The sequence below is a fragment of the Buceros rhinoceros genome, unplaced genomic scaffold (assembly GCF_000710305.1).
Source record: "Buceros rhinoceros silvestris isolate BGI_N320 unplaced genomic scaffold, ASM71030v1 scaffold13394, whole genome shotgun sequence".
In the NCBI taxonomy this organism is placed as follows: Eukaryota; Metazoa; Chordata; class Aves; order Bucerotiformes; family Bucerotidae; genus Buceros; species Buceros rhinoceros.
In genome coordinates this window covers 30,334-46,399 of record NW_010408883.1, presented here as the reverse complement: position 1 = coordinate 46,399, position 16,066 = coordinate 30,334, and the positions used below count along the sequence as shown (strand labels likewise).

The 16,066-nt window shown below is 45.5% G+C and overlaps 1 protein-coding gene across 1 annotated transcript in view; it reads left to right on the top strand.

Moving 5' to 3' along the window:
• Positions 1-16,066, top strand: part of ADAMTS9 (ADAM metallopeptidase with thrombospondin type 1 motif, 9) — a gene marked incomplete at its 5' end in the record, with an annotated part of 81,235 nt that overhangs the window by 48,194 nt on the left and 16,975 nt on the right. Inside the window, one exon of the mRNA XM_010135033.1 lies at positions 10,837-11,004. Within this exon, the coding sequence (XP_010133335.1) occupies positions 10,837-11,004 (168 nt within the window). The remainder of the gene's footprint in view (positions 1-10,836; positions 11,005-16,066) is intronic.

Genomic DNA, 16,066 nt, shown 5'->3' with positions numbered 1-16,066 from the left:
TATAACAGGAGACTGGTGAGATGCCTTGTCATCATAATGTGTGTTCAGAGAGGGCTAAGAGGAGGTGACACTTTTATTTCCTCGCTTATTTAAGAACATGTATTTGAACACTGCAGAATTGTACACCATGTGGTAGACCTGACCTTTTTATTAAAATAGTGCTTCAGGAAACATGCAGAGACTTTCACCAGGATACAGAGAGCGTTTTTTCTCCTCTGAATGCCTTATGGCACGAACGCAGGCCTCCATACATGCTCTCAAATACCAGGAGGAAATCTCACCACGTCCTCCTGAATGAGGGGGCTGTTCACAAAGGATATTACCCATCGCTTCGCTTACTCACCCAATTCTATAGAAGCAGATCTGCTCCTTGCAATAACTCTGTGAAGTTTTGAGTTTACCGTAATATCCAACTGTATCCTGATACAATTTATGAATAACGCTGAATTAACTTGTTGCGGGCTTCTCATTCTTTCCGAGGTAGGAAATGGGTGCAGATAAGGTAAAACAATTATATCTTGCAGCACCCTGTCCCGGTTCAGTTGGGTGAGTCATTCTCTGCACTGGGACAGTAATCATTTGACTTGGAGCAGTGGAAAATGGGTGGGTGGAGAAGTAATCTGTTTTGTCAAGTATTTATTGCTCTTGGGTATGACACGTTCTAGCTGCAAAATTGTGGTGTGTGCCTCCCAGCTCTTTACTGAAAAGGCAGAACTGCTGGTACCTTAGTCTTTGAGGGCATTTTGATCTAACAACGAAGAATTGGAAGCTGAGCATAAAATAATTGGAATATTAGCTGGCTAAGCTCCAAACTCTGTGACTGTTGGTGAGAATTCAGGTCAGGACAGCATTGCTCTATCCCTTTAGCTGGAAGCTGGTGGCGTTGATGGCTTTGTAGGGGCTCTCCGACTGCATGCTGGGACATCAGTAGCGGCAAAGAGGCTCTGGGCTCGGTGGCAAGTGGGAGGACTGCCTGGCCAGCAGCTGTGTCAGGAAGCTGGTGCCCAGGAATTTCAATCTTAAAATTGCTGTCAGTGGAAAGTTTAGGTTATTTGTTTGTAATTCTCTCAAAGAAACAACACATTGTTTACAAAATGCCTTCTGCATGAAACTGGCTGAAAATAGGCTGTGCAACAGCAATACACTCTGTGTGGTTGTGCCAATAATTTTCTTAGCAGGCAGGATGTCAGCTCTTGCTAAGGCAGAAGTGATAACCAGGGGCAGATTTGGTTGCAAGTGTATATAACTCTGCTGTTCCCCTTCTCTCTCCTGCAGAAAATGGATTTGCTGTGACAGCAGCATTACTGAGCTGCTGTGTGATTCTTTACACGTGCTTTGCAATAACAAAGCCATCTTTGAAAATGAAATGATAGGCATGTTGCACTCTCCACTCACTCAGTGATTCACCTTGCTTTTTCTGTCTTTCATTCCTATGATGATGGTGTAGACTCCGAAACCGTGACAGCAAGTCTGTATTTTTCTGTAGTGCCACGTATTATCAGAAAACTAATAAAAGCAATCCTGCCTCAAGAGTGAGGGAAGGACAAAGGTTGCTGTAGCAGAGGAAGGCTGCATGTATGGTTCCAGCATCCATAACCCAGGCAGAGGGATGCACTGAGTGGCTTGCATGCCTTTAGAAAAACAGGTAGAAGTAGATGCCTTACTGAAGATTTAATAAAGCTATGCAGACCAAAATGAGAGCGTGGTAGCCTATGGATATCTCCAGCCATCTGTCTGAAGCTGTCTCCATCTCGGAGTTGTTGGATGCACTGAGTGGCTTGCATGCCTTTTGAAAAACAGGGAGAAGTAGATGCCTTACTGAAGATTTAATAAAACTATGCAGACCAAAATGAGAGCGTGGTAGCCTATGGATATCTCCAGCCATCTGTCTGAAGCTGTCTCCATCTCGGAGTTGTTTACTGTATGTTTAGGCTGGCCCACCACGCTGCTGTTCCTCTTGGGTTCCTGGCTGTCTCCCCTTTAGGATCAGTCAGACTGACTGACTCCAGGTTTGGAGTGCTGATGAAAGGCAAGAAGTGGTCTGCTTTGGTTCCCCAGTGAGACAAAGGCCGTTGACACTGCAGACCTCTTTGCTTTTGTTTAAAAAAGCAAGCCAGACCCACTGCAGCCCTTCCCTGTACTCCCTGCTGTGTCCCCTGACCAGAGCACCCCACCACCAGTGCCCAGCTTTAGCTACCCTTCAAAACTGCACTCCCCTGGGTGCTATCTGGCGTGAGCAGAGCTGTGCCAGCCATCTTACCATCACCAAGGCACCTTTTTGCTGCCTTGTGACCTTCTCAGAGTTTGTCCCAGAGGGTAAATGCTGTTGGGGTTTTTGTTTGAAGAGTTTCAGCCTGTTGCTCCTCCGAGGCAGCAGTGATGGATGCTCCTGCAGCTCTTTCCTCAGTTCAGTGTCCATCGTCCCTGCCGAGGCTTGGAGCTGCAGTTGGTGGCTCCAAGCTGCTTACAGGTGGGTGAAGCCACTGGTACCCAGCTATCTGTTAGAGGAATATCACTTCATTCCCCTCTTGCTACTCAAAAATCTTCAATTTTTATTTTCCTTTCCATTTTTGTTGTTTGCATGTCATCACCATCTTTCCGTTTCTCCTTAAATAAGAAGAATTATATAGGTATAGTTTTGCTAACAGTTCTGCTCTCTCCTGTTTGCTGGTGTTGATGTTCCATGAGCAGGAAAAGAACTATTGAAGCCCATCTGGTGGACTGCAGGTGATGGACCACCCCACAGCACTGTGTGCTGAACACGGAGCCTGCACTTAAGTACTTCACTGGATCAACTCCTTGCAGCTCAACACTCAGCTGTTGCAATCACGCTCCTTTCTTGCAGACACCCCTTAGTCTTTGTGATCTGACCTGGTGGTTAAATCTAGTGTCATTTAGTCCAGTGTAGAAGTAAAAGGGCTGGGCTGCAGTGTCCTCTCTATCCTCCCTAACCCAGTGACCAGCTGCTGGGGAAGTACCAGGGTAATGAGCTGCACAGAACAGTCAGTCTCATCTCCTCTCCTTTGATAGCCTCTTCTATTGCTACTGCCAGGACAGGCACGAGCTGGACCAGGCATTAGACTCAGGAAGGTTATTTTCTTGCATCTCTTTCCCCACCCCCAGATGATGCATCTTTCCCCAGGTTCCTCAGTGCAGCTTCCCACTCAGAGCAGGTAACTGTGTTAGCGTTCACTGATGTTTCTTAGCACATATAGTCCAACCCTTGCTTCTGTCCTAATTTACTGTAAAATACTTGCCTTTCTCCTCCCAAAGAAGTGCAGTGGCTGTTCGGCTGGGCTTGGCATGCCACTTGCGCGCATCTTCTCAATGAGCTGATCCTATTCTAGGCTGTGCACAAATTTGAACGAGTGGTGGGACTTGTGTTCAGCGATGACTGGCTTTGGTCTTTGTGTCGCGGGTGGGCCATCTGCGGCTGTTGACTTCCTAAAGTCTGCACACCTCCTGAACACGCACATATGCCCATGCTCACACACAGAGGAGAAATAAAGCAATAAATAAAAGGGCAATTGCTGGGATCGTTTGTCTCCCAAAGCACTGGCTCTGAATGCGGTGGTTGAAATATGCGTTAGACAGCAGGAGACACGGTAGAGCAGTAATTTGCTCTCAGGAATGAGCTGTGAGGTTCAGCATCTTCAAGCAGGTCCCTGAGCTGGGTGTTGGGAAGCCTGCATGCGTTTTTACCCATATTCCAGATTCACACTGTATGCATTCACAAACTGCAATAATTGCTGTTGCTCAGATCCTAGGGATTGTAGCACTTAAAAACAAGAACGTGTGACATTGAGCACAAAGACATTGTGTGATGTTGAGGGACACTAAGCACAAATACAGTGCTGTGTTTCTAACTTCCCTGGTTACTGCTTTGTGCAGCCACTGAGGAAAAATGATACAGTCAGTCTTGTTCCAAAGGCACTTGATGCTCTGTTCGTGTTTTAATTTTTACTAGCTCACAGGGGAGGCAAACGAGCCAGCAGCATGGATGAAAATCTGTCTGATACCCAAGACTATACGCAGGCTGATAGTATTTGATCACTAGTGCACTAAGCCAAGACTTTTCTTTATCAAACCAGGGAGCAAGAAGCAGCCCAGCACTCCTACAAACCCCCAGTGTGATGCACACCTGTGAGATAGGGCTGACATTCCTTGGAGAGCTCTTTGTCTTTCACTCCAATGTGGAGAACTCCTGTTCTTGAATGGGACTTGTATGTGGCATTAAAATACGACTCGTTCACTAAAAAGATGAAGCATCAGTTAGCCTAGGCTGCTTGATGCTTTGATTGCTACCCTCCTAAAAGTGCCACAGCACGGAAAATAGGCTTCACCAGCGCCCTCCACATCCCGTTATACTGGCATCCTTGGTTAGCTGACACATCTCCTCCTAATCTGAGGAAATGCCACCTAACACTTCCCTCCCTGGAAAGACCTGCAGTGGCTGTTTGGGGGCTTTTGCTTGTTTGTTCAAGTGAAATAGCACGGAGTGGGGCAGGGATGCAGCTGTGTGTGGGCAGAGCCCTGCTGATCTCTGTACCCGGTGAAGTCTTTGTATGGGATGTAACAACGGGGGTGGTGAAAGGGGGAGAAGGTGCTCCTTACTAGAGGGATGCTGTAAAAGAGAGATGCATGACTTCTCCTGCTGCTGCAGTTACCAGATTTCTCCCATAGATCTTGTGAGGTTTCCCAGCTCAGGGAAATTATTGTATTGACTTCTGTGCTTAAGGCCTTAAATCTTGCAGGAATTAAAGAGCCCAAGAGCATCCTTTTCTCTGGGCAATCTGTGCTGCTGGAGGAATGGGCTCCAGACACACCAGCTGCTTCTCTCCCACATCAAGCTGGACCCTTTTCTCCAAGAAATTTTCTTTTTTTTTTTTTTCACCTGTTACAAGACATCATCTGAGGTCACTCACCAGTCTCTGCAGTTTGGTTTGGCAGTGGGAAGGTGAAGGTTTAGTTTGGTTTAGAAGGTTTAGATTGTTTTATTTCTTCTTTATGCAAATAATCCATTGGGAAACTCTGTGCCTCTGCTGCAGAGCTGAGAGCAGAGGCGCTGGAGGATGGGGAGCCCATGTGTGTTGCACGGCCAGGGTGAGCCAGGTGGATGTTTCCTCTTGCCTGTGCCCAGGGTGAGGATCACTCCTTGGGGACGCTGGGGCAAAGTCTGCTTTTGTGCACACCAAGGGATGTCCTCTGGCTCTGGTAGGGCTCCTTGGGATGTTTCCACAGAGGTTCTAGATGATGCTTACTACCATACCTAGATTACACACTCCAGAATCTCAAACGTTTGTGTCTTTTTCATCCCTCCCGTTTCCCTGGGGATTCAACATGGATTAAGCATTTCTGAAGCCTCTTTCAAACTGCAGTGCAATCCTTTGGTGTGTTTTGGTCAGGTCTCTGGTCCAGTTGCTCTCCCTTCGGTGCAAAGCCCGCTGTTCCCTTTTAAAAGTACAAAAATCAGATGGCCTTGTACCGGCTAAAATCACTGCGACTCGGTGAATCCCGCCCTGCATGCCGTGATCCCACCCCACAGTCATGGACTTCTCACTGTGCAGATGCCGGGTGTGAGACCGCACTAAAACAGATGATTGGAAGGAAGAGGGTTTTGAAGCAGCAACAAAAAGTCTCCTAAACTCCTTCAGCCACTGGTGAAACCAGCAGTGTGGAGCTGCCGCCTTCCTTTAAGCTGGTTACTTGTCAAACTAAAAACTGAGGGAGTTACCTGCTGAAATACCTTGCTGTTGTGAAGCTAATTAAGTTAGTTGGATGCCACAGAGCCTCTGTGCTGGATAACACGGAAAGGCTCAGGCATTTAAAGACTTCTAGAAAAGGTTTGGCTGGCAAGGCTTTCCCTGATGTGTCTACTGATGTCCTTTGTGCTCCAGATACTTCAGAGGTGCAGAAGTCACAGGGCTGTGGTTTCAGCATCTGATAGCAGCAGTGTAAGGTACAGTGAGAGGTGACACAGACTACTGGGATGCTGAAATGTAACTATGGGGGTGCACGGATGGGCTCTGCTCCTAGTTGGAGATGTTTGCTTGGGATTACGTTCCCCTCATGGAACGGGGGTGTAAAGCATTGTAGGGCTCTGTCGGTTTTCTGCTTTTTTTCATCCAGCTCACGTTTCAGCTCAGATTGTGTTGGAAAGGATGAACTAGGGCTTACTCAGGAGCTCCTTCTTTCCATGTAATCCTTACTGGGAGGAAACCTAAACCTACAAGGATTGATTTTAATTTTCTCCAAAAAGTTGCTCCTAGCAGAATCCGAGAAAGCCGTTTTTAGTCTAATTCTTCCCAGCCCTGCCCTTGGTGAGCTATCAGAGAATACCTATCTTTGGGAATTCATTTGGTGATCACTGCAGCTTGCATTCATTATCTCAAATACCTCCCAAATCGTCCGCTGATGCATGGGAGGGCTTGGAAAAGCGGTCTGACAGCATTTTCTGAAACTTTTCACTTTCGGGGGAGAACATCCCCAGGTTCTTGCTGTCATTTTGCTTACTGCCGCGTGTTGGGCTGCCCCTTCAATGCCCAAAGTTAAGGAGAAGCAAAGACGCTCCCTTTGTTCTTGGCTGCTCTGTGCTGCCTCTTTCCTTTGGCCAAGATTTGCTCATTTGTGATGTTGAGTCCTTTCCGTGCCAGACCAACCTCGCTGCCAGCCCTCAGCCTGGCAGCACGAGATCCCAGTGCAGAAGAGCAGGTCACAGTCACCCCACAGGAGGGTCAGAACCTGAGCCAAACCAACCAGAAATTTTGTACCAATTTTTAAGAGCTTTTGGGGTACGAACTCTGTTTTCTTTCTCCTGCTACCAACTCAGTGAATCAAGCAGCATCCTTTCTGTTTTAGAGAGGTCTTAATGAAGAAGATGTAGCCTCATCTCCCAGAACATCAGAATAGGAAATGCAGCAAGGGTTAATTGAAAGCGATTTGCACATCCTTCGTCATTCCTGAACTCTGAAACAGAAAACAAATTTTTGTGGAAACGAAAACACAAGCCTGCCGTTGTGCTGGAGCAGAGCTATGCATTGCAGGAGAGATTTAGCGTAGTGTTCTGACCTTTCTGGAAGAAGCTGATAGGGAAATATTTTTGTCATATTTATTTAAACTTTTTTCTTGAATTTATTTGAACTAGGCAGTATATTTATTTGAAAAATTCAGCAGTATGCCAGTCTCCAGTTCTTGGCATGTTAACAAAACGAATCATGCAATAAACATAAAACCCTTAAATCTGTACTCAAATGCTTTGATCCTAATGCTCTTAGTAAAGTCTTTTTGTTCTTATTCTCCCTGTAAAGTACCAGCTGTGATGGTGGTGGTTTTAGGAGATAAAAAAGATAATAACAAGAGGAAGGTTTACTAGAGGCTTTAGTGGAATGGAGTCTTTAGTGGAATGGCTATACCTGATTTTCTGAAATAGTGTTTATCCATTATTTTATGTGCCACAATCATCTTGGGTTTGGTTTTTTTTTTTTCTGTAAGAAACAACACGATGTGTTGTTTTTGCATGGTCCTCCATGCCTGGCTATCTTCCCAGGTTCACCCTGTTTGCTGCTGTGACTCAATCACAGGCGGGAAACTGCATTTTGCAGCAACATTTTCCCCGCACTTGAGTGGAGGCAGGGGCGGGTTGACCATGAGCATGCCCAAGTGCACGTGATTCTCGACTCTAGGAAGCTGGTAAGTGAAAAAAGTGAATACGGTACCTTGGCTATACCTTCAGGGCTGGATCCAGAGGGGGTTAAAAGCAGTAGAAATCTTTCTGTTGACTGCAAAGAGCCTTGGATGATGCTGCTTCTCTATCTGTCCATCCCCAGTACTTGGAAGTATTTTCTATGGGGGGTGGGGGATAGGAGAGGAATCAAGAAAAAGAAGGAGAAATATGAATGGGGTGGTTTTGTCTGCGCTATTCAAATGTTCTGAAGAAGGCAAGGTCAAAGCTTACCTCACTACAGCACTGTTATTGATAGATACTGTAAGTGGGCAGCAGCGTTTGCAGGGGTGAGGAGTCCTGCTAATGAAATGCAAAGTTCCTCCAGGGTCTGAAATAAATGATGAGGCTGATGGCAGTAGGTATATTGCTTCCCTAAGTCACATGGCGTCGAGATGAAGCCCGCTATTAGATTATTTTCTTCATGTGGCTCACGTATGCTTAAAATCTACGTGCCAAATAAAAGTTGGAAATACCTGAGGTTGAATTAGAAGGCAGTTATGAAGTACACGCTTTGCAAAGGAATTTTCAGTCTCTGATACGTGGTTAAGTTAGATTATTCAACCTCTATTTTCTGTCAGTGCAAATGAGATCATAACTCACACGCATGAAAGCAAACGGGTGGCTTAGATCGAAAAAATGCGCAACTGCCTAACTTTGATTTATATTAAAGACAGACATAGGAATGATTAATTCCAGCATCTTGGGAATTAGATTTAAGTATTAACAAAATTAAGGAAATTATGCCTCAGCCTCTGAATGCAGCAAGGTATGCATGGAGTCTTGTGTTTGATCATGGGATGGTGAGATAAATGTGGGAATGTTTGACTCCACGCCAAAGTTAAGCAATTTGTAGAAGGGGGATAATAATTTTAGAAATTACTACCACCATATCGTTTGTGAGATCAGATATTTATCAACCAACTTCAGGTCCTCAGAAATGCAATTGCGTTGTTGCACGATGTGGTTATTCTTCCTTTAGAATGAGTAATGGATCTAATGTGGGTTTTAAATTAGAGGAAAGTATGTATGAGGCTGTACTCACTTGGAATATGGGGCAAGAGAGTCCTAATCTGAGTCTGTGAGTTTAGCTTTGACTGTATCAATAAAGTGTAATCAACCTGCTTGGAGAGCACTTACTGAGGAGCACTTGGATTTTTGCTAAAGTATCAGTGTTGGTGTTTAGTCCAAAGATAGTAAGTGGATGAAAGTACTCAAAGTTTACAAATGGATTTGGTAGGATTTTATATTTCCTTCTTGTTGCTGACGTTTCATTGCCTGGGGAGAGATGTAGAGAGAAGGAAAAATGAAATTCTGATGAAATTTGAAGGCTTATAAAAATAGGATAACATTAATTCAATCTTTTTTCTTCTGATACTAAAGAAAAAAGTTAACTGTATGAACCTGGGTAACTTGTGAAAGTCTCGTTGTAGAACAAGGAACAGCATTTCCTCTGTTCCTCAGTGCAAGTTTGAATGTTGCTTGTTGGGGTTTTTGGCTTAACTTGAAATGAGAGCTGGGCTCAGGAAAACTCAGCAGCAGCCATCCCTGCTGCAGGCTCCTCTGGCTGCCCTGCCTCTGGGGGAGGCGCATCATTAATGGCCCTTAAACCCTCTTGCTTGCAAGGGATGTCACCTGCCTTTTGTCAATCTGTAGTATCTTGCAGCAGGAAAGCAGCCGTTTTCAGAACATGGCTTATGCAATCTTTTAAGCAGCAACGTCTCATCTTACCTGCTATATCTATTTCTCTCCACGTTAGTCTGAACCGTTCAATTTTGGAGCAAGTTACTGCTGGTTGGTTGTGTACCTCTTAACACAATAGGAGCTGAATGAATTGAAAGTGATGCTGTAATTTAAAATAATCACAGCTGTCAATGCATGTGCCAATCTTTATTCTAATGGATCTTCTAGAGCTGCTACCTATATCAGTTGCAGGTTTTCAGGTTTCAGATGTATTCACTGACCAGGAAGAGCTTGGCTATAATAGGAAATATACTGATGGAGTGACTCCAAAACAAAGGAGGGAGCCTCATCTCTGCGTGTTTGCAGCATTCTGAAAAGAAAGAACATTTTACACTGAGAGATGGTTGAACCAGTGTGTTTGTGCTCAAGGATTAAACCAGGATGCTTGTGACATAGCATGTAATGACTTGCATAACACGTAATGAAGAAATTGAAGCTGAGACTCTAGGTGCATCATGCTGAGTAAGAGGCTTGTTCTACACGAACCTGTCATATTAAATTCTTGTCGTGATTCCAGACCCCTTTGATTCTTAAATCTTTTGGAGGAGACTAATCTGAAATCAAAGTGAAGTTGCTTGGGGTTTGCATGCCAGAAGTGGTCCCATTTGAAAAAGTTCAGTGAACCTGCAGAGGGAAGTTGAAATTAGTTGCTTCGCTACAAAGCTTACAGCTAACATACCTGCTGATTTGCTTTTTGCTTTGATTCTGTGGGCTCTGCCTTCTTGCCACCTTCTGAGTTGTTTTCAAAATGCATAAATCTTAAGGATGAGCATGTCCTGGTTGCAGTCTGTTTAGTAAAAGAAAGTAGATCAGTCTACGCTGGTAAAACAAACATGAGTTTTAATACTGAGGACGTGGAAAGTCTGCCTTTGTCTCTTCTGCCTTGTCCTCTGTGCAGTTATTTCCCTCTGTGAAGGTGTATGTCACACTTTACTCTCCTGATTTACCAACATTTGACCTCCCTTTGTACCCAGGTAAATGGAAATGGTTCCTTTCAAGTTTTTCTATGTAGATACTGAGGGCTCCTGCCTTGATCCCTGTAAGATGACTCTGCTCCTTTGAAACCGCCAGAGCAATGCCAGGAATCCAGCCTGTTATCCCTGCTAAATGTCAGCTGCTTTCTCTAATTTGATGTTGGCATTTTGGGGGGCTTTGACCAAGAATACACGTAATACTAAGTACAAACAGGAGCATTTCCAGCGGTTCAATTCTGCCCTTCTGCATGTCCCTCAAGCTTTGTGTAGGCTGCTGGGAACCTGGGGATGTGCTTTTTAGTCCAGTTCAAAGACAATGCCCCGGGTAGCCATGGCCTTTATATACCCGTGTAGACGGCCCTGCGTGAAAGCTGATGTGTTGTTACTTTACATTTACAGTGTTCTGTCTCCTGTGGAAGGGGCCAAAAGCACCGCAATGTGTACTGTTTGTCAAAGGAAGGGAGGCATGTAGAAGAAGATTATTGCAAGCACCTTGCTAAGCCCAACGTGCAAAAGAAATGCAGAGGGGGCAGATGTCCGAAGTGGAAAGCAGGAGATTGGGGACAGGTGAGACACATTGTGTACCCTTTTGCGCCCTTTGATATTCTTCCTCCATCAAATTGGTTAGAAGCTCGATTTCCCATCGCCTCTGTCCTCTTGAATTTTTCAAGGATAAAAGTTTTGGGCCAGATCCTCAGGTGGTGTAAATCAGCAGTGGAGCAGCACTGATTCGTATTAGCTGAAAACACGGCAACTTGCATTTAGTGTCTTGTATATTTTAAGTTTCTGCTAGAAAAGGCGTTAGTACAGAGTATTGAAGAGAATCGACTATTTATTCATGTCATTAATACCGTTATTATTTAACTACGTCACACCTCCCAAGCAAAAACTTCCTTAGTTTTGAGAAACCTGAAATTAATTTTATCATCGGCTTCCTGGGAAGGCCTAAAGAACAGTCAGAGCTGTGTGTTAAAAATGCTTTTCACTGCCTTTTGTTTCTCAACAAGATCATCACTTGATTTTCATTAAAAGTCGGACACAGTCATGCATAGAGCAGAGGCTGCTGGAAATTTGAAAGTGCTTGCAGTTACGCTAAGCGTCTTTTTTGCTGAAAGCATACCTGGAATCCTTGTTTTCCTGAAAATAATGTCGTTGTCATCACCTTGAATCTGCTGCATCACATTTTTAGCTCTGAACCTCCCTTGTCCCTCTACCTCATTAGTGTGCTCATCAGCAGAATTATTGAGAATCCCAGATTAAATGAACTGTTAACCTGTAAAACATCGTGTTCTCTTGCAGTCTCTCTTCCAAATTAAGGTACAAAACACCAATTCTCACTGCATGCAAGCTCCCTGAAAGATAAACCATTAACATCTCTCAGGCACACATGCAAACCTTAGGACTAGGACAGCATACTGTTGTTTGATGTCGACTATCAAAAAAGGCAATAAACCCACTGATGTTCTGTGATTGTTTCAGACTTGTATATTTTTTTAATGCTTACCCTTGAATTCATAGGGTCGGAGTACTTGCTGCTACACGCGTGAAGGGCTCAGTGTGCATTCACCGTGGAGCTTCAGTTACAGAGGTCTGGGTCCTTTCCCCAAGCTCTGGCTCAGAGCCCCCAGGTAGCTCTGTGTAATGCACGGTGCTGCTCCCATATTGGAAATTAAGTCAATATTATTACCTTTATTGCCTTCAGGGCTGAAACCTCTATTTTACACAGGAAATTAGGCTGGAAAGAAACGCAAGGCCATTAGACAGTCTTGTCGTATCTGATTTACACCTTGTTTAAAGTTACTGCTCCTGAAAGCAATTTTTTACAGCTAATAATTGTAAACATAATAATGCACTGGTCTGCTGATCACGTTAAAATACAGTAATGTTAACTGATAAAAGTGTGTGTTTTAAAATTCCCAGCATTCCACCGCATGATGACAGTTAATTTTATGTAAGTGGAGAAAGAAACAGCAAGTTAATGGGAGGATGAGGTGATATATGGCCTGAGGTAATCTCTTGTGACTAGGCAATTAAGGAATATTTGTATGCTAATGATAAGGCTAAGAATAGGCAGAGCTTTTCCAGGGGTAGCTCCTCAGCCTGGGTCCCTCCTGTTGTACGTGCTCAGCCAGCTGGTCACTTGCTTGGGAAAAAATGAAGAGGCAGAAGCACCCATTCTGCAGCATCGGACTGGGCTTTCGAAAGCCACCTGAGATGCTCTGACGCGGCTTCTGCGCATCCTGATCCTCGTTCGTGCTAGCAGTGTTTCTCTGCCTGTGACAGGTGACGAGCTGGGGCTGTCAGAAGTTCGGAGCACTGGCTGTCCCTGCGAGAGGTGTGCAGGGCTCGCACGGCTTTGCAAAAGGTTTAATGCCTCCGAGCTGGGCTGGATTTAGGTGCTGAGCTTCTCATTAAGACTCTGAAACAGGCAGGGGTTTGGCACTCTGAAAACTCAGTAGATCAGGATCTAAATGAACGTGGAAGCTCCACGTCCCCTTCCCCACCAAAGTGCCGCTGTTGAAAGTAGGAGCCATGATCAGTTTGCACTGAGATGCTATCAAAAAAAGCTTTCTGAAGGTCTAATTGCCTCCAAAAGATAATCCCAAAGCTGAGCTGCTGTGAGCTGGCTGCCTTTCGTCCTCGGTAAACTTCTCTGCGTGAGAAATAAGGAAGGGTTTTCCAATAGGAGTGCATCCTCCTTGTTTCCATACGTTCACAGGACCTGCTGCGTGTGCCTTTAGGGTTTTTTTTCTTTTCCTTTTGGAAAAAGGAATGATTCAAAAAATCAGGATTAAAAAAATACAGGAGTGGTTAAAAATGAATGTCAGTCGGCAACTGGTTAAACTTGTGCTCCGCTCCCAGGGTTCTTTTCTCTCTGGATATTTCGTATTCCGAGGCTGGGTAATCCTTTTCTCGATTTTTATGAAACCCCTTTCCTGCAGCGAAACATTTTTAATATATCCATAATAATAAGAAGGGAAGAAAAAAAGGCTTCTTCTCCAAGTTCTAAATGTGCTTGTGTCTGCACTGAAATGTCAAATTTAATGTGTTTGCATTTCCTAAGTGATATCAATTATGGCCATTTACCTTTCACTTAGCAAAATACCAATATTTATTCTGCTGTCTGGTATTTACATATTTCAGCTACAGGCTGAAATCCAACCCTGTCTAAAAACACAGGCAGAGCATCAAGTAGAACTTCTCCATAGGCAAGCTGGCACTCGGTGGTTTGGTGATTAACCTTCTCAGTGGAGAAAGGGGCGGTCCTGGGAAAACGTACAGACTCCATAGGAAGGGCAAACAGGCTGCCTGGCTCATGGCGTTTCCCAGGGGAACATACAAGTGCAGCATAAGTTGGCTGCCCCCAAGTTGACTATCTTCTGGCAGCGTCCGCCACTGCGGTTTTCCAAAGCAGACACAGGTAGGCTGACCAGCGTTCTGGATTAAAACAGCCAGGATGGAAACGGTGTTAAACCCCACCTTTTCTTGCCTCTGCGTGATGGTGTGGTTTTGAAGCCAGCCGTACATCCAGCCAGACCCACAGCAATAGCCATGCTGCCGCACAGGCAGCGGGAGGAAGCACCCCGCAGAAGGAGATGCCTCGATCTGCTGGGAAGACCCCCGCGGCCCCAACTTGCCGCTTTTGCCCAAGCTGGGTGCAGCCATTGCCCCTCCCCAGCAGTGCCCCACACTCGGGCAGTGACAATTTCCTGGCGTGGCTGGGTCAGTCCCACCACAGCCCTCCCGTGAGCCCAGAGCTGGGCTCATCTGCACCTTCGCCTTCTGGGGCCAGGGCTGCGCTGGTGTGTCTTTCTGCTGCGCTGTGGCTGGATGGCACTGCGGCTGCCCTGGTGTCTGGCCACCAAGTGCACTTCGGAAGCATGTTTAGCTAAGAAAAGCCTCCCCTATGTCCACTCTTGCAGTTAGCCCAAGGGAAGGCTCTTTGCATGCTCACTTGCAGGAGGGGAGTCCAAGTCACCTCCGAGGGATGGTCCGGGGCACAGCAGCCCTGGCCTGGGGTCCTGGGGGGGCTCGCTCGCCCTCGCGAGTCTTCCCACCAATTCGGTCAGGGTGCAGCGTTTATTCTCATGGGCTTGTGCAGGGGCAAGGTTTCAGCCAAGCACACGGTGAAATGATCCAGGGTTTTGTCGGTGCCATGCTCTGCCCGGCATAGCCAGGGACCAACCTCCCTCTCCCCAAACCCGCTCTGCCTGGGTGTCACACACCACACAGCCCCCCCAAAAGAGCCACAGCGTGACCTGTGCTCCCTTATCATAACATACCCAGGCATGTGCTTTTTAGGGGGATGATAAATGCAAACCAAAAGGCGTTTTAGAGCATGTTACGCATCCTGGTGTATATGTTTCTCCAAGCTCGTGGCCATTATTCAGTTTAACTGTCCCCTATGGAATGCGTAGGACAAACAGCGCCGTTAATCAGAGGGAGGCAGCGCAGCATCTGGGAAGCATTTGCATCACCAGTGACAGAAATCTCACTGCTACTTTCAAAACTTACACAAAAACACTCCCACCCTCTCCTTACAAATACCCGAAGCCGGGCAGATATTCATAGTCAGCTTTTCTTTGGTTCTCTTGGCTTTATGGGGCGTTTGGATAGTAAAGCAAACGGAGCATTACAAAGGGATACTCTGCAGAAGGGAGTGTTGCTTCCCCGTTAGGCGCCGCTTAATTCCCTGCCTTAAGAAGGCCCGTTTTTATGGGTAGTGCAATAACAGGCTGTAAACTTGTTTTCTTAGTTCCTGATGTATTAATAAGGTTGCTTATATTAGTTGTTAATTTAGCAAATGGCCGTGTTTTAAATGCACACCTTTGATTTTTACATGCTTTCCTCTCTAAATGCAAATTCTTTTTATTCCAGTGTACTTTAAGAAGCGGCCAGGAAGACTGCATGCTGGCGGGTTATTAAGTACTGCTAAACATTAGTGTGCAGTCACAACGCTAAGAAATGTTGCGTGAAAGAAAAAACAAGCTGTTAAAAGCATTGCAGTGTAGATAACAATTTGGAGATGTCTGAGAAACAGAGAAATTCAGGCTTTTCTTGCTGTGCCTACAAGTGGGGAGAAATGTGTCCATGGTGTAATGAAGTGCAGTTAGTTTTTAAATGATGTTTGTTTTCACAGACTAACAGTATGTCCTGGCTTGTGTGCATGTGCGTGTTTAGATGTTTGCTGAAAGAAACCCCAGCTGAATCACACCTGTACCTCTCTACCGCTGCAGACTTTCTTCTATATAATCCAAGTTTGCTTTTCATTAAAGTCCACTCCAGTGACGCTTGTGGCATTTGATATATTTTGAACTATTACTTTTTTGAGCCGAGTGTCTGAGAAGTAATACGCAGAGCCCCGCCGCCTCTGGCGTGTTGTGATGGATCAGTGGTGCCACTGTCTCCAGAGGTTTTTGCAATAAAAATCCTGGCCGGGAAATCCTGCCCCCACTGAAGCCGATGGCAAATATTCCAGCTGGCTTCAGCGGAGCAGGGATTTCAGGCTGTCTGCTCTGCCCATGCAAAAATTTTCCCTCATTCAAAGAAAAGCCTCACCTGGAAGTTTAAACGTTGGCATCAGAGCATTTCTACCGCTGCTGTAGAGCCCAGAGCATAGGGCGAACCC